Source organism: Tauraco erythrolophus, chromosome 7 (assembly GCF_009769465.1).
Source record: "Tauraco erythrolophus isolate bTauEry1 chromosome 7, bTauEry1.pri, whole genome shotgun sequence".
Classification (NCBI taxonomy): Eukaryota; Metazoa; Chordata; class Aves; order Musophagiformes; family Musophagidae; genus Tauraco; species Tauraco erythrolophus.
The window spans coordinates 1679777-1700458 of NC_141471.1; the positions used below are offsets into that span (position 1 = coordinate 1679777).

Genomic DNA, 20682 nt, shown 5'->3' on the forward strand with positions numbered 1-20682 from the left:
TCCTTGTGCAGGACATGCTCTGTGTACCTGAAAGGAGGCTTCTGGAAGATAGCAAAAACCTTCCCATCTCTGCCAGCACGAATCGATCAGACCGGATCTTGCTCTTTGATGATGTCCTTGTGCTAATTCAGGTGAGTCGTTGGTCTTTCAGAGGAATCAGAAGGACAGTGCAGATACTTGACAGTAAAAATCAGGTTCCTTTTGATGTTGAAAAATGCAGCAGAGCTTGGCTGTTGGCGAAGCCTTGTCTCAGATCCGTGCTCCTGTGGTTTGTGCTGAAGAATAAAAGAAAGCCTAATGATGAAGGAACAGAGAAGCACCCACCTAACTTTTTCCCCAGTAAATATGTCCTATCCAACAACCACAGGCACCTTTCTAGTAATCCAAGCCCATTCCTGCATATGGATCTGTTGATTGCTGTCCTTGCTTATTCAAAGGGTGTCTGATGGGTCAAAGATCACAATGTTAGGGATTGGAAGGGACCTCAAAGGGGCAGGACCACCTAGATCAGATAACACAAGAACGCGTCCAGGCGGGTTTTGAACATCTCCAGAGAAGGAGACTCCACAACCTCTCTGGGAAGCCTGTTCCAGTGATATTTTACTGTAAGCACTCCTGCCTAGGACTAAATATAATCTTTCGTGGCTGACTGTGCCAGTGGCATGGGAGCAGAAGTTTCAGGTGTTCTTGAGGCTGTTTCAGGTATTTAGGTGTGGGAGAGACAGGGAGTGTCTACAGCTATGGATAGCTAGATGAATAATGTGTTCAAAGCTGTTCTACAGCATGTTAAGTCCAGCTTGGCTTGCTCTGACTGACAGCTCCCGTAATCTAGCATGGCTCTCTTCATGTGCACCTCTCTCTGGTTTCTCTTTAGTCATGTTCCAGCCCCTCAGGTGTCCAAACACATGACTGCCTTGTGAGCTGATAGATCTTACTGGCTCTTCCAAACATCATGAGCCTTTATGATAACACCGGGCTGTCTAACGCAGCTTGCAGAGTCTAGGCCTGAGGAAATAAGGTGGTGATTATCTCATCCAACTTTACATTGTAGATTTCTTAGCATGGTGGTGATCTTGCTGTGAGCTAGTGCCCCCAGGGTCCCTTTATAGTCAGGGGAGAGAAACATGTGCTGTCTGGGTGTGATTCATCTGACCTGTTTTAGATGCCAAAATTAGGATGAGTTGAATCATGTCCTCAGCTCCATTGACTAGGACAAGAGCACGGGGTAACCAGCTCACACAGAGACATCTACATTGTAGACATGTCTATTCAGTCAACGGTTGCCTCCCACTGTGTCTCATCTGCTGCTATGACTGTTCTTGAGGCTGGTGGAGATATAACTGGACTGGGATTGAACAGATTGGCTTGGGCTGCTAGCAGGGGACTGCCGATGAGGGATCTGGTGCTGGGAACCTGAATCACCTCTTCCCTGTTCCCTCAAATCTGGTAGACACATCAGTGATTGATTAACTCATGATGGACTCCATAGTGGTAGTACCTAACCTTGGTCAACTACATCCTTACAGACAGCAGCTCTGTAGTGTGGGCACCTGGACTTTAGACAGAGAAGGGAGATGTAATATTAAATGCAGTCTTTACTTAATATTTCAGTCGTTTTAGTTTCTTGTGTTTGGTGTGCTATCCATCAAAATAGTGACTTCTTCAATGTTGTACTTGTGGGGCCGCTATTGGCTGTGCTATCTGGAGTCCAAATCCTAGCTAGATCATGAGTGAAACTAGGGCATACTGGGTGCTGGGAATGATTTGGGAGTGTTGTCATGTGATAGGGAAGAATCTCTTGTAGACATAAGTGCTGTCTAAGAAGGTCTGTTACTCTTAGTTATAGCCATGGCATTATGGAACATCACTTATAAGTGTTAAACTAAGAACTTTCTTTCTTCTCCTACATTTCTTCAGTCTCTGGGGTCTGTCATTGTAGTGTGGGATAGATGTGTAGACCACAAAAGAGGGAATTACAGTGCTGCTGTTCAATGGATTGACAGGGTGGGGGTAAAGTGTGATGTTTACCTCAATAACAGGAACATCTCTTGTCCCTTTTGTTCCAGGGAAACAGCTTTCAGAGTTTTGATCTGAAGCTTGTGTGGGTAGATGAAAACTACAGGGAGAAATCAGCTCCAGGACTGTAAGCGAAAAATTTCCACTTGGAGAGGGGGGGAAAAAAAGAAAAAAGCTTTCAACTTCATTGTGAAACTGAGACAACAGTTTAAAACTTTCTCATTTTCTTTCCACCCTGTGGGATGGATTCTGGGCTATGGGTAATTGCAACACGTCTTTGATGGGGATCACAACAGCTTATACTTGCGTTTGCTGACATCTTCAAATCAATAAAAATAAAATGATTTTGGCTGCAGACCTAGAGAACAAAGATGAGTTAACTAGTTGAGTACTTCTTCAGAAGGACAAAACTGACTGCAAAAGCACTGTTATCTCCTGAATAGGAATGGGAAGAGCAGGAACTGCTGTTTCACTGGGAAATGTGTTTTTCATAGTCTCTGTAATGTCTTTTGCTTCACAGGTATGGGCTCCGCATCATAACCCCAGAAGAAACGTTCTTTCTCTCTGCCAAAGACCCACAGATGAAGGTTAGCAGTGGGCAGGTTGTTTGTTTGGTTTTTTTTTTACCTCCCTGTGGAGACAATACATCATTAGATGGCCAGAGATGGCCTAGACAGTCGATGGTAGATGAAAAATATCTGGTGGTCTTCCCTGGGCAGTAGTGTGTGCTGCAGAGCTTGGGACAGTACAGTCCCATCAGCATGGTCCTATGCCAAGGCCAGTTAGTAGTGGTGAGAGTCAGGCTCTAATGACATGAAAGTGTTGTGGGTTGATGCAGTGTCCAACTTGCAGGACCCAAGCTAACACCTCCCGTTGATGCTGTAGATGGGCCATAACTCACCAACCCAGCCAGCTGAATGGCACGGAATTGATGGGAACCCAACAGCCTCTTGCTGCTTCTCCTGAAGCATCTCTTGTTGGGAGCTGTTTTGCTTCATTCATTCGTTAGTCCAACGCCTCTTTGCCTGCCCCTAGGCTGTTTGGCAGTGGAAGCTGAACCAGGCTGTCCGCCAGGCCCTGAACGGCAAGAGAGATTTCCCTTTGTGGGGCAAGGCTGGTGAAGGCACCGAGCCCCCGTCCTGCCGCTTCTTCACCTACGTTTTCAGGCTGGAGGGCAAGTTCAAGAGCGCATCCTACGAGGGCGAGTGGCACTGGGGAAAGCCTCATGGCAAGTAAGGAGCCTTTTTTTTTTTTTTTTTTTTTCCCCTTTTCCTAAGCAAGAAAGCACATGGATAGCCTTGCTGTCTTTGCATAGCATTGTCTGGATCCAGTGGATGCACAGGTGGAGGCATAGATACCACAGAGCAGCTGTGGACACGGGGTGATCCATCCCATGCTGAGGGCCTGGACTATAGACTCTGGACTGGTGATCTCCCAGGGTGTGCCAGCCCCTCTGGTTCCTGCCTTACTTGTTTCCAGAGGGAAATCTGGCGTTGAGGGCAGATTCAGGGGGCAGTTGGGACATATTTGCTTTGCTTTCAGGGCTCGGTCAGACCATGAGTCCCGCCACGTGATCTATTGTATTGTAGATGTCTCACTGGTGATACTGGTTTATGCAGTAGAAGCTGACCTTAATAATGTGATAGTGATCACACTGAAGGTGCTGCGTTGGCTTATGCCTGTAATTAGGACTTAGACTTGAGCTAATGTTTTCTTTCAAGATCTCAGCCTGAGGCATAAAATCTTACTGTTATGATGACAAAAAAATACCCTAAAAAAAAAAAAAAAAGCTTGCAAGTGAGGGAAAAGTTTTATCCTATACTATCAAAGTATGTTTTAATAGCCAAACTGTTGTCAAAGGAATTTAAAAAGAAAAAAAAAAAAAAAGATAATAAATATAAAAGATGCTCAAATGCATTTCTTGGGAACATGAGAACTGTTCACGAAATCAAATTGTAGTTTATGAGTGAGCTCTGTCAAAAGGGAATGGTCTGTAAATCAAAGGCTAAATGGTCCCAACCAAAATCTCTTTGACATAGGATAGAACACAACCTCTGCTTTTGTGAAGAAACATGAAATACGACCAACCTCCTCAGACACCAAAATAGACTGATTTAAAAGTTTTATACTTCTGGAGTTTTGCACAGTTTGTTTACAGTTGCTATTGAAGCAAAAAGGATGTGGAGACTTGGTTTGAAAGAGCCTTAAATACTGAGAATATTCAAAATCAGAAGTTTAATCCTGAATCTTCTGTGGAAGAGCTTGTGCCTTGCCCCAGAAGAGCATTAAATAGGTATTTGGGGTAGAACTATGCCCGAGGCAGTCCTTTACATCATCCCCACCTTCCCCAGCACCTGCACTCCTAACAGAGATTGGAAAACCACTTCATGCAGACACAGAGGGACAAGCACCTCTCTTTGCTCTTTGTCTCCTCCTGTCTTAGGGTTGAAGAAATGAGATGAATAAACACCTCTGCTGCTTCAGATTAAATGACTTGAGTGAGGCAGCCCAGGAAATTTGTGGCAGAAATAATTGCTTAATTACTAGACTGTCCTTCCCACTCCTGAAACTGCCCTTCTATGTGACCTGCTACTAATACGAGGTTATAGAATCATAGAATCATAGAATGGTTTGGGTTGGAAGGGACCTCAAAGATCATCTAGTTCCAGCCCCCCTGCCACGGGCAGGGACACCCTCCACTACACCAGGTTGCCCAAAGCCTCATCCAACCTGGCCTTGAACACCTCCAGGGATGGGGCAGCCACAGCTTCTCTGGGCAACCTGTTCCAGTGCCTCACCACCCTCAATGTAAAGAATTTCTTTCTTATATCTAACCTAAATCTGCCCTCTTTCAGTTTAAATCCATTGCCCCTTGTCCTATCACTACACACCCTTGTAAAAAGTCCCTCTCCAGCTTTTTTTTTTTATAGAACAGCAAAGCTGGTCTTGATGGCTTGTCCACCTCTGAAGGAGAGACTGGCATGAGCAGAAAGCTGCAGCAGTGTGAATCAGGGCTCTTCAGCAAGAACATCTACATTCTTCACTCTTTTGTCCCAGTACTTGTGACGTCTTGGTGTGGGGCCAGGAGAAAGTCCCACTGAGAATTATCTTAAACCTTCCCTATGGCTGGAGCAGGTATTCTCTCTGGCTTGCTCTCCTTTGCTAGCATCCGTACTAGCAAAGCAAAAGGAGATATGTTTTTAGATCCACTTAAAATTGATCTCATCACTTCCCTGTAAATACCAGGAAAAAAAAGCCTGTCTCATGTGGGTGTTTAAAGCAACAACCTCGGTGAAAATCAAACAAATGAGTCATGGTTTTGATACTGCACCGTATTCTATTGTCTCTGGTTGGGGGAATGTGCAGGGAGCTGGCTGTGTCTGGGATGATGCAAGAATTAAAACGGCGAGTGGGTGTCGGAGGAGTGGGAGACCAGGAGGGAGGGAAATGCATTCACAACTGGGCATGGCCTTGCAGTAATTTGACCAAATTTGCATTGACCGTTCCAGTCTCGTTGTTGCATTGTTCACTTGTGTAATCATTTCTACAACTCCCACGCAAAACGGATGGAAAGATACGATCCCTGTAGATCAGCACTTGTCTCCTTTGTTTTCATAGTGCCTGGCACAATGAAGTGTTGGACCGTGGTGTCATTATGTTGTCTACGGGGATGTACCATGCTGGAACTTCAGCTGGCTTAATCACATGCTGCACTGTGATTACAAAAGGATCATGTGCAAGGTCCTAAATGGATGACCCAGCAACTCTACAAAATGTTTTTGAAATTGGGGAACTTGGAAGAGGATTCTTCCCACCCCTTCCAGGGCACAAAAATATTATGGTATTAAATCCTTACAGTGCAAACCAAGGTCCGAGAGGTGCCTGGAGAACTTCTGTGTCTCTGTCCCCAGAGGAAACATTTTGGTGTTAGCCATTTCTAGGTTGTGCCTTGATACCTTCTGTGAACGTTGCTGGAGATCTCCCTTGTGTAATGCTCGCTTTGAATTGCAGGGGGACACTGAAGTGGCGTGATGGACGCAACCATGTTGGAGATTTCAAAGAGGGCTTGGAGCATGGGTAGGTCTTAAAAACCAGGGAGTTTCTTGCATTCAAAATAAGCTAAGAAACAGTTCCTCCCAGAGGTACGGGGACACTGGCGTCTTGTAGACAGACTCTAATCCCAGTTACAGCCCAATTCAAGCTTGAGTAGACTGTGGGTAGGGAATGTAGGCAGAGGACCAATTCAGATGCAAACATCTCTTCAACTGGATGCATCTGACCCCAGATCTCTAAATCCAGGTGAATTATTCATATGAAATGCCTTGAAAAAATTACTTCTAGATATGTTTAAAAACATCTCTTAAATTAGTTTTCAGGAGAAAGAAACCATGTTATGAAATTCAAACGTTATTTTTCTAAAACTTTTTGAAAACAAGACTTTTAGATTTCTCATTTCTACATGAGTTCCAGAATAAGTTTGAGTTTTAAAGAGAAAAAAGTCTCAAATACTTTGTGTCAGGCTTAAGAAAACATTTTTTTTTGGACCAAAGCAATTGCTTTGGTAGTCTAACTAAGCCTCTAAACTGGGGAGAGGATAGAGAGGGGAGAAAAAAACAATACCACTGAAAGCTCTGTAGAAGTAGTAATGAGAAATTGTGACCGCAGCTTACAAGGAGATGAGCTCCTCCTTGGATAAAGTCCATCAACACCCAGGAGTAGTGTCAGATGTAAAGTTGATCCCAACTACATAAATCAGCTTGGGATTCTGGAAGGTCCTTAGTTTTTAAACTTCACCCAGTACAACTGAGTTGCCTTTTGCCATGCTGACCTCTGCCATATGCACCTTGTAGGTTTGGAATATGCCTTGTCCCACGCCAATCTGAAGACCGGTACGACTGCTATAAGTGCCACTGGTATGAGGGCAAGATGAGAGGCTATGGAATCTGTGAGTAAGTAAAACCCAAAGATGGGCTCTGGGGGTAGAAAAAGGGGACTCCACGTGTTTAAAGGGTGAAATATTCCCATCTCACTGTGGAAGGCTCAGTCACTGTATAAAAACTAGGGTCATTCAGGTGCCAGAAGCTTTTCCCTTGGAGATGGGCAGTATGGATTCTTCACAAGCCCTGAGTCTCATGAGCATTAGAATAGTAAGAGCTCTTCTGCAGACTATGAGTATTGTCACTACCTGATGTAGCATCCTCTGTGTCCTATAGGTGAGTACATAATTTTATGTTCATGCTTGTGGTCACAGAGCAGAGAGTGGATCATAAACCATAGAATGGTTTGTGTTGGAAGGGACCTCAAAGATCATCTGGTTCCAACACACCTGCCATGGGCAGGGACACCCTCCACTGCACCAGGTTGCTCAAAACCTGGCCTTGAACACTTCCGGGGATGGATGGCGTGCCATCAACCCTGGACAGACTTGGTGGAGCACACAGCACTCTCTTTCTCCCCTGGTCTTGCCATCTGAACTAAATCTTGGATGGAGTAGCTTCCTTAATGATGGGTGGTGGGATTGTTGGTCTGGGAGTCATAACTGTCATCCTGAACTGCTGAAGGGGGCTGGTTCCCCTAGTTGGCTTTTTTTTTTGCTCACTCAAATTCTGAGCTTAAACCCAGAGCTTAACTGAAGAAACGGAGTCTGAGATTTTCTTTTTTACTCATCAAAATGCTTCTGGAAACAATCACTTGCACACCTGTGTCTCAAAGAGCTGCTGGGAGTTTGGATGGAGCCTGGTCTGTGAAGCACAGTACTGTGGGCATGTGGTGGTGTCCCAGCCTTACCTGCTGTCCACCTTCCATTTAGGAAGCCAGAAATGGCAGCAGAAGCCTGCTCAGCAGTTTGTAGGTATAAACTGGCTTCACTTCCATCCTACGGGGCTGGGTGGACAGGGCCAGCTCGCTTTGTTTATCTAGCAGTGAGCGCAACGACATCCTCATCTTTGCTTAGGTCACACGTGGCTTGTAGCCACAAGGGTTGGCCAATGTGAAGACTGGACTCTCCATTGTTACTTCTCATACTGACCTCTGCTTTCACTGAGCCAGCTGTGGCAGAGGGAAGCACGCAGCCCAGCTTTCCAGCTGCTTACTGTGGGATAGGCCATCTTCCTCCCTACCACCTGCTTCTCGTGCTCCTTATTTATGAATCAAACTCAAGACTACAAGACTTCTTAAGGGAACGTGGAGCCAACTGAGCAGTGCTGCGCTGGTGTCTCTGGTGTCAACCATGAGGGCGTGTTGATAATTATAGATGATAGCTCTGCTTAGCTTACGCTTTCTCTGTTGCAGCAGTGAAGATCTGCTGGCCAGCATGGACGGAGCTAAGGGGAGCTCTTATCAGGGCGATGAGCCCAGGAGAAGGGGTGGCTGGCGAGTGCAGAAAGGTGAAGGCAGATCTGGCTTCCTGCTTGATCTTATCTACCCCCACTCTGGATTAACCAGTGGTCCCTGCAGCCTGGCTGGTGAAAGGTCAAGGACTGAGTGGCCTCTCCCAGGACAATTGCAAACCTAAGTGTTGTGTCCTTAGATAATGTTGAAAACTACCCGCGGAGTGACTAGCTTGGGTGATGCACATTCCTGACAGTGAACAACTACTGGCTCCAGAGCTATCAAATACTTGGAATATTTGGGCAGATGAGCCCAATCTACTCACTTTCCTGGCTTCTTACTCCAATAGTAGCTATCAAATAGGCACAGTCTTAAATTCTGCCTGTCTTTCTCCCTGCAGGTACGGGAATGATATGGTCTACAAAGGTTACTTCAAAGACAATGTGCGTCAAGGGTTTGGGATACTGGAGAACCTCTCAGCTGAGCATCCATTTAAATACACAGGACAGTGGGAAAATGACAAGAAGAATGGATATGGAGTCTGGGAAGACAAAGACAGGTAAAGGTGGTGTAGATCAGAGCTGGCTTTCGGTGCCTGACAGTTTTGGCCTTCTACTGACAGGGGTAAAGCCTCATGTTTTGATGGAGAGGCTTGGCAATGAAGGGGGGGGGATGTGTTCAACCTCTACTTTAAGGCTTGAACTCCTGGGGAAGCATTATATTAATTGAATTTGTGCAGTACATCTGGCAATGGTGCTTCGTAGAGCGTTGTATCAGGAAAAACTGCCCTCATTAAGTGATACATCAAATTGACTAAGATCTAATAAAACAGAGAAAAAACATAACTTGTTTTCTATTGCATTCCAGAGGGGAGAGATACATAGGGACATGGCTCGATGATCACAGACATGGACAAGGCATTGTAGTAACTCAGTCGGGTGTCTGCTATCAAAGGACATTTCATGCTGATAAAATGGTGGTGAGTACTCATTTGGAGTGGACTCTCTAGATCAGTGGGACATGGAATTCCCCATTAAAGGCAAGATTAAGATTTCACTATGTGATTAAACTTTGAGGCAAAATAGAATCATAGAATTATTTGAGTTGGAAGGGACCTCAAAGATCATCCAGTTCCAACCCCCTGCCACGGGCAGGGACACCTTCCACTACACCAGGTTGCCCAAAGCCCCATCCAACCTGGCCTTGAACACCTCCAGGGATGGGGCAGCCACAGCTTCTCTGGGCAACCTGTGCCAGTGCCTCACCACCCTCAAAGGTAAGAATTTCTTCCTTAGATCTAATCAAAATCTGCCCCTCTTTCAATCTAAATTCAGTTTACAAACCAAGAAAACTTAATCATTGATATTTTACCACAATAATATTTTTGAAGAACAAGGCCTAAATGAAGTCTTGTTTCTTATTACCTTCCTGAGGTTCAGGTAGAAACTAGATGTGAGACTGTCACTTCTCCTTGCTCATGCTAAGACACGTTATAGTCTGGATGTTTGACTGACCATCAGGTCAGAACTACAGATCAGAACTCATACGTGAAGTGCTGTGCAGTTATATAAAATACTACATCTACTTTTGAGGTCATTAAGCTTTATCTTTCCAACATGAGCTCACCTATGACAAGTTGGTTGTCCATTTCACCGAAAGTTTAGATGTTGGTGGGGAAAGCAAAAGGGATTGGCATCGCTATGACTGGCTTGGAAATAAAAGCATTTCTTCTCATGAAAAATATGCACTTAAAAAAAACAAACAACCCCTTCCCCACTCACCAAATCAGGACAAAATGTTTAGCATGGAAACTTTGTCGGAAGGGCTTTCCATAAAAACTCCATCTGTGGGGAACCAAAACAAAGCTGTCTTTAGGTCTGCCAGCTGCCAAAAGCTCCTTTAACTTCACAAGCCTTCCGGGTGGGAAGAAGTCACTTCAGTTCTCCTAGTGGAAAGTTGGTATGGCCAAGAAGTTTCCCTTGGAAACCTTTTATTTTTGCCAGAAAGGGCGCTTTCCACCACGAAAACCATTCCAACAGAAAATGTGTTACAGCTGTAAAAGTGACCACGTTTTCTGGCTGGTATGGGTACGTATGAACCTTCGGGCCCAAACCATGGGCTAAGCCCCAACGAGAAGAATCTTCCCCCTTTAGTATAAATTGTCCTTCATCTGTTCTGCATCTTGTTCGCCCTTCTTAAAGGTCTTTTCCAACCGAAATGATTCTATGAAATGTTTGCTACTGTGGGCAGCCATGGGAGCTGGGAGGCAACGGAACGAGTCGTTTTCCAACTGCTTAGGAGCAGCTCCTTAAAGCCCTGTTGCCTGCACAGGAAGGGGTAAAGCTAATTCTACGTGGCAGCTGCCTTCCTCTTTTCCCTTAATTGTATTGCAAAAAAATGACCCAATGGGCTACAGTCACTTAAAGGTGGTAGGATTGAGTGGACCATGTGTTCGACTCATATAGCAGTTCTTGGTGACTGTTATTAGAACAGGAGCCTGCCTTTTGTTTCTTGTCCCAGGGAAAGGAATGCAATAGTGCTGTTCTTCACAGCCTCCTGACTACCCAGTACATCTCCTCTGTGCGATGATGCCTAATGGTTTTCCTCTAGAGCACCTCCTTGCTTTTCTCTTGAGCATTGCAATGATATGTTGGGCTTTCAAACAGGTTCTTAGAATCTGTAGCCCATAAATGATAGAATCATAGAATGGTTTGGGTTGGAAGGGACCTCAAAGATCATCCAGTTCCAACCCCCCTGCCATGGGTAGGGACACCCTCCACTACACCAGGTTGCTCAAAGCCTCATCCAACCTGGCCTTGAACACTTCCCAGGGATATAGTCCATATTAGTGGCTGTTTCTAGATGAACTTGAGTAGATGGGAAGTTGATGTCATGAATTCACTAATTCTGCTTTCAAATGAAGGGTTCTGGGATTTTGCTTTTGGAAGATGACTCTGTCTATGAAGGGAACTTCACAGAAGATCTAACATTTGTTGGAAAGGTGAGCACTTCCTTCATCTCAGCCTTTCTATACAGTTGCTTGCTTTCCAGAAGGGCCGATGGATTAATCTTCAAAGTTCATGCCCTCCCTGTCTACTTCCCTCAGTCCCCAAGAATCATAGAATCATGGAATGGTTTGGGTTGGAAGGGACCTCAAAGATCATCTAGTTCCAACCCCCCTGCCATGGGCAGGGACACCCTCCACTACACCAGGTTGCCCAAAGCCTCATCCAACCTGGCCTTGAACACTGCCAGGGATGGGGCAGCCACAACTTCTCTGGGCAACCTGTTCCAGTAGTTCATCAAAATAAGGCTTTCCTGTTTCTTTTCTATTTTTTTCTTTTGTTTTATTTTTTTTCTATTTCTTTTCTTCTATTATCAGTCACATTCACAGAAGGAAGGCTGAAGCTGAGAAACTTCAAGTAGCTGGAGGCTTTGTGCATTGTTTTGGTTTTTACTGTTTGGGTTTAGATTGAGGGTTTGGTTTTTTTTTTTTCATTTGTGGGACATTTTTGGCTGTGCTTCACAGCTGCAGTTGGGACGCTTTTGCATTCTTAGAGCAAATGTTTTAGCCTTTGTAGTGGTTGGGAACATAGGAAATGATGCACAAACCAAATGGAGTTGCAGCACCAGCACTACGCTAACGTAACCGAGATGTTAACGGGGGATCTTGTTGTTGTTAACCGAGATGTTAAGTGGGGGATCTTGGAAGCTTCATTTTGCAATCCGGACACTGCGCTGACACGTTCAACATTTTGCGGTTGATGTTTAACAAATATCTGGCCAAAATTTTCATCAAGTGACCTGTTGCAGGGAAAACTAGTCCTCTGGCTTGTTACAGGAAACTATGATGAGTCTGGCAGGAAGTGGGTGGTTGTATCAGACTGAGTGGATGTCAAAATAGACGCTTGGTGACGATTGCAAACGAGCCCTGTCATTTACTGACTTGTCAGGGAGGGAGGAATTTGTCGTAATCTCCTTCAGCCAGAAGACTTGGGTGGATTTTGCAGACACCCATTGCAGTGCTTAGATACAGCTTCCTCCAAAATTAATGTTTAGTTTGAGTGGTTAGTCTAGAAAAATCTGTTCTTTATCTAAAGATGGAGTGCCTCCTGCTATTAGCAACGAGGATTTCAGGCTGGTGTTCAAAGCCAGGCTAGTTACGATATTGTTTGGCTTTGGATTTGATTTAATTAAAACTTCTGAGTTTGGGTCAAGCTACTGCCTGCCTTCTGTATTTGCCTCGGAGACTTTTAAGGTTTTTCTTGGTAGCAGCAAGCCTCTTGAAAGTGTTTATGGTGAGTATCATGTGATTCCCTTTACCTGTGAGGCCAAACTTCCTTGTGGTTTTGACAAGCAGAGGAAAAACAGTGGAGAAATTGAAGTTTCGTGTGTGCACTCTAGGTTAGAAATAATTATTGTCAAATTGAAGCCAGAAAATGTTATAACTCACAGAAGATATTGGGTATTCCTAAAGCATAATGAGAATGTTTCGCTCTGCGATTGTGATGGTCTTTCCTCTCCAGAATCCAATGTGTGTTGTTCAATAACATGGACATGTTTTCTCCAGTGACCACCACCTTAGTGCCACACTACTGCTTTGAACGCTGAAAATGTGCACCTCCGTGCTGGAAGACGTTCTCAGTTGCCATTTCAGGAGCTGGCTCTGTTGAAAAGAGATTTTGAGATCTTGGTCCAGCTTGTTTCCTCTCGCTAATGAGATCTTGGCAGAATAACCCTTTGTTTCTCCGTCGCAGGGAAAGCTGTCCTTTGCCAATGGCTTCATTTTGGAGGGAACCTTTACTAACAAATCAGGCCAAGGCCTTCAGACGCACGGCATCCTGAACACGTCGAACGAGCAGCTGGATGAGAGGATAACCAAAGCGTGAGCAGCAACAGCTGACTTCTCGGGTTGTGGGTTGTGTTTTGACTCTATCTAGAGGAGTACTGGATCAAGCCCTACAGGGATCAAGGCAGTCCTTGCCTGAAAGAGTTGGTCTAAAAACTGGTTTATATGTAAGGAAAGAATCACAGAATCCCAGAATGTTAGAGATTGGAAGGGACCTCAAAGGATCATCTAGTCCAATCCCCCTGCCAGAGCAGGACCACCTAGATCAGATCACGCAAGAACGTGTCCAGGCGGGTTTGGAACATCTCCAGAGAAGGAGCCTCCACAACCTCTCTGGGCAGCCTAAAAGAAAGGAGGAGGAAAGGAGAGCACAGTTTGTCATTTAATCTTAACGTCACATAGGAAACACACAAAAAAAAAGATGTTCTACTCCTGTCCTTCCACTATCCACCCAGAGACACTCCCATCCTCAGACTGCAGAGTTTTGGAGTCTTAACGTTTTCGGTGATTTTTTGCATGTCTGTGTGCACGTGCACACACAGAGGCACATACCCAGACAGGTCTGAAGCCATACGAGTAGAACTTAAATGCATCACTTGCTCCTTTCCTGTCTCTCTGTGCTACTCCATGAATATTACCAGCTGATATTGTAGAGGGAGAAGAGCTACCAAAAAGTCAAAGAGTGGAGCATAGCACGTGAAGCTCTGAAGAGTTTGGATTGGGTGGTGACCCATGAGGAGGAAGGCTGTGGAGCCAGGATCAAAGCTTTGCAGGGTGCTGATGCTGCTCTGGCAGGCAATGGTTCAGGGCAGGAGTAACTGAGCTGAAGCTATCAGGTCACATCCTTTGGTAGAGACTCTTATCCTCAGGGCTGAACCCTGCAAAGGGATGCTGTGGTTGCCAGACTGGAGGGCCTGTGTTCAGCCAGTTTAAATCAAATGAAGGAGTCCCAGTAGGAAAGGCAGCTGCCTGTCCTCTGAGGGGGATTCTTCTTGCAAAACCCAGTTCAATTTCCTCTTCTTTCAAAGATGACCTTTGAAGGTCCCTTCCAGCCCTTATCATTCTATGATTCTATGATTCTTTTCTCCTCTAAACACATCTGGTACATCAGAGTATGCTGCAGAAAAAGCTCCTTTTTTTTCCTGTGTTTTTCAGACAGCAATAGCTACTGTCTTCCTGCTGTCAGCCTTTTCTGTAGGCTTTCAGTTGAAATAAATAGTTTGTGTTTAGAAACATCCATAAGTGGAGTGGAAAGCCTGTGATAAATTCATCAGCAAAGATTCAGATTACTGATGTTCCGTGCACCAGGAATTCTTCTTCACCCAAAGTACATTGTTGTGAGGACAATAGACTCGATTTGCTTTTTGTTGAATCACCAGTTAGGTACTGCTGTCCTTCTCTGCTCCCATAGTTCTTGTGTTAATATCTGAGTCTGGAGAACCTTCCAGATTTGAAGATGAAGTCTGAAACAATTGAGGAGAGGAGCAGAAAAGTCTAATGTCATGTTATATTACACAGTCAGCTGGGCCTCGAGGAGTTCCCAGTGGAGAAGAGATGGAAGGGAATCTATGACCAGTTCCTGGAGTTCATCCATTCTGGCTGCAAAGAAGAGACAGAGGAGTCTTTCACGGGATTCCACATACAAACGAGCAAGGAGCTGCGGAAATCTCAGGAGTATCTCTTCTGCCAAAGGTATGAGTATTGCGTGCCCTCATTGCAACAGAGGAGCCCATTTGTGTAGAGAGGATGGTGGTTTACAGTAGGGTCTACCATGTGTTGAAGCTATGAACCCAAGCATTATCCAGCTGTTCCAGCTCATGAGACAGACGAAAGAATCTTAAGCCTAAATTTAAGGTTGTGATGTTGAGACTCATTCTAATAAGTGAAAATCTGGATGGGATTCATTTTGATTAAATGTAAGCATGGGACCCACTCATCATTAGCTCTTCTTGCACTTGAGGGAGACCTAACTGACATCATCAGTGGATGCAGAGCAAACTCATCTCCCCTTAACAAGATATCTACAACAGATCAGATAAGCATGTGCCAAATGCAACCCAGGCTGAGTAGATAATCAGAGGTGTTGTAAGCCAGTGGAGCAATTACATGCAAAAGAGCGGAGCAAAATTAATTTGTTCTAATAGTCTTCTTGTCCCCTTAGTATCCACCTGCCACACCAGTTGGGACTGATCCCAGTGCTTCAATGAATGGTTTTCCTTCCTCACCTCTCATCTTTTCAGGGGGACTGAGGATGTATCCTGGAAAATAGAAGATATTCTTGAGGAGCTTGTCCAGCACCAAGGGCTGGAGTCACTACAGAGTTATTTAGAAAAGGTAAAGTTTAAACCATAATGATCCACGTCTGTCCACCAGACACGGACGCGGGTTGTAGCAACTTTCTGTTGATTTTGTTCACACATATAACATGACCAGTGACTTCAAAAGTCTTCCCTAAACTACGTATAAATACCTCTGCTTGTGAAGAAGAGGATTATCCTTCATGATTTTTGGACATTTATTTTGCACATGGGCCAGGGAGTGATGTTAAAGCTTCACTCTTGGTTCTCAAACTGTGTCAGGGATTAACCAGCTGCTGGAAATGATTTATAAACTTCCATGCACTCTTGGTCGTCCTTTTTCCCTCAGCCAGCCTTTCCCTGAAGCACCTTTTCCTCTCTCTTTTGAATATCACAGCAAATCTCATCAGAACAGCAATCCTACTAAGCATATTTCTGCTTGATGATGGGAGGAGAATGGGCTCGTGACAGCTGAAACAGACCAAAATTATAGTTGATTACCTCCAGGCTTGTTCTCCTTTGCTGACAAGAGAAGGTTGGGTGGCCTTTGGTGTTATTCTCTGTTAATGGCTTGGGCTGTCTTGTAAAATAGAATTCTCCTCTATCATGCAGGCATTGAAGTCTTCCCTGCACCCACTGGGAAAGCTGCTGAAGGCCTTGACAATAGCTTTTCAGGCAACGTATTCTGGGATTGGGGCCAACAGACACTTGCTGACGATGGCACAAGAGGAAGTCAAGTACTATGCAAAGAAAATATGGGAGTTTTACCAGTAAGTCAAGATGCTGAGTCCTTCCAAAGGGTATGAGCATAGAGGGATTATGGAGTAGACCATTGGGATCGTTTTTTCAGCTGACAGGGCTGCTTTATTTCACAGCATATTTCTTGGGAGAGTTGTCCAGAATGGTGCCAGATAAAGAGTTATTTGCAATACCTAAGGCCATATGACCCCAGGAAACCTTTATTCTGCCTATTGCTCAGTACATGACCCAGGGGCATTAACGTGACTAGATCTCATGGAGTTGTGGCAGCTCAGTGAGCCGTTGCCCATAACGGACTTCATTTAGACAAGCACAAATATGAACAAGAAACCTCACTGAGTAACGAGGTCAGCAAAGTATGTCAGAGCACATAACAGTGCTGTTCAATATCTATCATAGAACGGTTTGGATTGGAAGGAACCTCAAAGATCATCCAGTTCCAACCCCCCTGCCATGGGCAGGGACACCCTCCACTACACCAGGTTGCTCAAAGCCCCATCCAGCCTGGCTTTGAACAATTCCAGGTATAGGGCAGCCACAGCTTCTCTGGGCAACGTGTGCCAGTGCCTCACCACCCTCAGAGGGAAGAATTTACTTCTTAGATCTAGTTGAAGTCTTCCCTCTTTCAATTTAAATCCATCTCCTCTTGTCCTATGACTACATGCCCTTGTCAAAAGTTCCTCTCCAGCTTTCCTGTAGGCCCCCTTTACGTGCTAGAACATCTCCCAGGAGTCTGTTTGAATTAAATATCTTAAGCTTAACGTGCCTCGACTCAACAGGAGTTAAGAACATGTGGTGTAAGAGCATTGTTGAGGCTCGGCTGATGTGGGTAGTGACTCTAAATTGAGCTTGCTCTGTTGTGTGGTTGTGCCCATGGGTAATTAAACACTGGATCAAAGGCATGATTGGAGTCCTGTTGCTGTTTGAATATCATTTAGGAGAAGATACAAGACATGCCTCAGTAGGCAGAGGTGAGGAGCTCTGCCTCTGGCTGCACTTGAGGGAGTTGATACTTTAAAAATAAGAGTTTGGATAGAAGCTCTGTTGTTATCAGTGTAACCTTGGTGCTTGAGGAAGGCTGCCAGCTCTGTGATGAGGTGTTGTCTGTCCTGGAGCAGTCCAAGAACAGCCGCACAACTGATGGGAACAAATCAGATTTAATTCAGTTCATCTGCAGTGTGTCTTTGTCATGAAACTTCATGTAGGAGAGGGATCTGAGCTTGGTGCTGGGGCAGCTGAGGTCCTCACTTGTGAATAACAAATTACCCTTAAAAAAAGGAGAGTTGGGAACTAAACCTTGGTTCTGCTCCTCTTCTAGGGGTTTGCTCCATCTGGCGCTGGAACAGAAAGGCCAACTGCCCGCAAATTGTGTAAATGGAGAGATAAGGTACGTGCCAACACTGATTATTTAATTTTAAGCTGCTTGGACTTATGAGATGTCTTCTAAAACACAATAAGTGCTGAACTGATGGTATTTGTCCATTTGAGTCAAGTTTAGTGCCCACACTTCTCTCTGAGTGAAAAGCTTTCAGTATTTCTACTTGAAGCAGGAGAGCAACTTCTGGTCATGTTCTGTAGCAGAATCAAGTGGTGAGTTGGAGGTGCGTGGGGGTCAGCCTTGCAAGATTGCCCACGCTGGCTACTGTGCAGTAGCATGGTTGTGTGCGAGACAGTAGTCTGAGTGCTACCATGTGCTTTGCATTAGTCACAGGAACTTCTTCATTGTGGCAATGTGACTTCCACACCAGCATTGAGAGAAAGGCAGGACTGGAAACAGGGAGTACAGTGTAGGACATGTGGCAGAAGAGGTAGAAGAGATGACGTTCTTTGAATAAGAAGGCAGGAATAATTGTGGGAGACGTGGGTTTGGGGGTGGGAAGAAGTATCTTTGTTCAATTATCTCCATTTGGACTGGATTCCTCTTGGCTGTAATCTGCAGCCATCCCCACATGGTTTTGAATGAAGCCAAGAGATTGGTGGAATGGTAAGCAGCTGGAGAAGGGTTTTATCTGAATTTATTTGGTCTTTGTCCCTTAAGAAATAGCAAGTGCTTTACTGAAACAGCTCAGAAAGTACAGCTGGTGATAGGTCTCTGGTGGTCTAAGTTTCTCCCTGTGGCTAAAGAGATCTTGTGGAGAAACAGTACCCTGTCCTGTCTTATATCATAAAGTGCACTTGCATCTTCAGCATGAGGGTGTTCCATAGGTCACTACTGTCCAGCTGTGACATTGAACTCAAAGGTGGAGGAAGGAGAGGAGAAGGAGGACACCTTGCAGTCTCAGAAGCTGCCTCTCTCGTTGGGTGCTGGGTGGCTGTTGGGAATATGAAGGTTGTAAGTCTCACTGTAGGACTCTGCTTTGCTTTTCTCTGCCACAGTGACCAGAAGGCATGCAGTGTGGTCCTGCCGCTGATCTTGCCCTGCTTCTACCCTGAGCTCTTCATGCTCTACATGCTCTATCACGAAAGAGAAGATGACCTCTACTGCCAAGGGATCGTGGACCTAAGTCTATTTCCTGACATCAAGCTGCTAGAGTTCCTGGATGTGCAGAAGTGAGTGATGTTTTTTTCATCCCGGGATGCAACCCCATACCAGCTGGGAAGGTAGTAGCCAGGGAAAGCTCTGATGGCACAGGAGGAAGGGACACATAACCTCTTCCTGGGTCCATCACTGGCTGTAGCACTGAAGTTTTCTCTAGACTGTTGAAGGAAGTCTTGCCACAGAGTGCCTGCAACACTGCCTGGAACAACATTGACTAGTGGAAAGCTGCTATTATCTGTGATAATTTTCATTTTCCTTTGGCAAAATCGTCCTTTCTAGCTCACCAAGCAATGGGTTTGCTCCAACACAGAAACAATCAGATATAGTTTATCAATGTGTCTCAAAGAGCTATGGTCCAATGAATGGTACTTTCTGTAACAGTGTGGGCACACAGTCTCAACACAGGGGAAGGCAGCAGAGTCAGATGTTTCCTAGATCCCATTCCTGCAGCTAGGTCCATCTTTGGAAGTGATATGTGAGCACCAGTGACTCAGCCTCATGAGGCACGTGAGCTTTTTCTAACACAGCATCATCTGCAGCTCGAGGACATAAGCAGGGTAGCAGGAGACCCAGAGTCTCAATTTGGCAACTCAGTTTAGTCTGGACTCAATAAGAGGAATTGAATCTGAAAGTGCCAAAACTCTCCACTGATTGTTAAGGGAGCATCTGTGGTCACTCAGGTCAATGAGTCTCAGCTATTAATTCTTGCTATAGCCGTGTAACGAGAGGAGCAAACGTAGCTTCATGCACCTACAAGACTTTAGCATCACCTTGAATGAGGAGATAAAAACAGTCAAGACTGACTTAGGATAGAGTTAAGACATCTGCCTCCTAAATCTTCCCTCTGTAATTTCCTTTCAGGCACCTCTGGCCTCTGAAAGATCTCACCCTGACAACCAACCAGGTAAGAGGTGGCCCTACGAGCTGGCTTTGGTGTGTTAGTGAGGTGGCATTGAGGCTACATGTTGGTGCTGGCTAATGATGGAGCTTCACCTAAGCAACCACAGGGCAGGCTGCTCTCAGAAATCCGAGCTACGTGACGTGTGTTGATTAGTTGTGATCTGTAGCTCCTGCGTATCGATTTCCATGAATGGGAACGTGAGCTCTGCAGAGGATTGCGCCAGGGGGAATTTAGGTTGGATATCAGGAAAAATTTCTTTCCAGAGAGGGTTGTGAAGTATTGGAACAGGCTGCCCAGGGAGGTGGTGGGGTCCCCATCCCTGGAGGTGTTTAAAAACTGTGTGGATTTGGTGTTGAGGAATATGGTTTAGGGACCCTGACAGTGCAGGGTGAATGGTTGGACTTGATGATCTTGAAGGTCTCTTCCAACCAGACGATTCTATGATTGCTTTGTAGTGCTCTGCTCTGTGGTCTTTCAGAGACATCGGTATTCAGAGTAGCACTGTAGACATCTACGTGTGTTCAGAGTGGCAGTGTCTGCAACAGCTTTAATCTGCTCTCCTTTATGGGCAGCAAACTTGCTTATTTTGGGTCAAGGGCTGAGGACCCAAGCGTTGGCTCTCGGAGAGATGCTCTGACAGAGGCACAACTCTTTGTCTCCCTTCCAGAGGCGGTCCCTTATCAAAGACAAGTGTTTCCTGTCCGCCACGGAGTGTTTGCAGAAGCTGATGTAAGTCACCATCCATAACCTCTGACTGACAACCAGAGCTGACGGGGGGTTTTCTATATTCTGGGAAATGCTGTGAACTTACACCTGTTTTACAAAAGCGTGTCCAGGTCATCCTGCAAGATAATTTAAAGTAAAGTAGTTTGTGATATTATTTCAGTTGGAAAAAAAAAAGTAACTACTATAGAATTTTTTTTTTTTCCCCTATCAAGACAATATCTAGTGTGTTTAAATGCAACTGTCCCTTGGCAAATATCTCCTCTTC

The 20682-nt window shown here is 45.1% G+C and overlaps 1 protein-coding gene across 1 annotated transcript in view; it reads left to right on the forward strand.

The window, feature by feature from the left end:
* The window catches only part of ALS2CL (ALS2 C-terminal like), a 51595-nt gene that overhangs the window by 26851 nt on the left and 4062 nt on the right, over positions 1 to 20682 (forward strand). Inside the window, exons 7-23 of the mRNA XM_086614693.1 lie at positions 12 to 131; positions 2067 to 2143; positions 2537 to 2603; positions 3052 to 3248; positions 6028 to 6093; positions 6867 to 6965; positions 8747 to 8905; positions 9214 to 9325; positions 11270 to 11347; positions 13104 to 13231; positions 14714 to 14887; positions 15436 to 15529; positions 16105 to 16262; positions 17570 to 17638; positions 18628 to 18801; positions 19652 to 19694; positions 20359 to 20420. Coding sequence (XP_086470819.1) covers positions 12 to 131; positions 2067 to 2143; positions 2537 to 2603; positions 3052 to 3248; positions 6028 to 6093; positions 6867 to 6965; positions 8747 to 8905; positions 9214 to 9325; positions 11270 to 11347; positions 13104 to 13231; positions 14714 to 14887; positions 15436 to 15529; positions 16105 to 16262; positions 17570 to 17638; positions 18628 to 18801; positions 19652 to 19694; positions 20359 to 20420 — 1877 coding nt within the window. The remainder of the gene's footprint in view (positions 1 to 11; positions 132 to 2066; positions 2144 to 2536; positions 2604 to 3051; positions 3249 to 6027; positions 6094 to 6866; positions 6966 to 8746; positions 8906 to 9213; positions 9326 to 11269; positions 11348 to 13103; positions 13232 to 14713; positions 14888 to 15435; positions 15530 to 16104; positions 16263 to 17569; positions 17639 to 18627; positions 18802 to 19651; positions 19695 to 20358; positions 20421 to 20682) is intronic.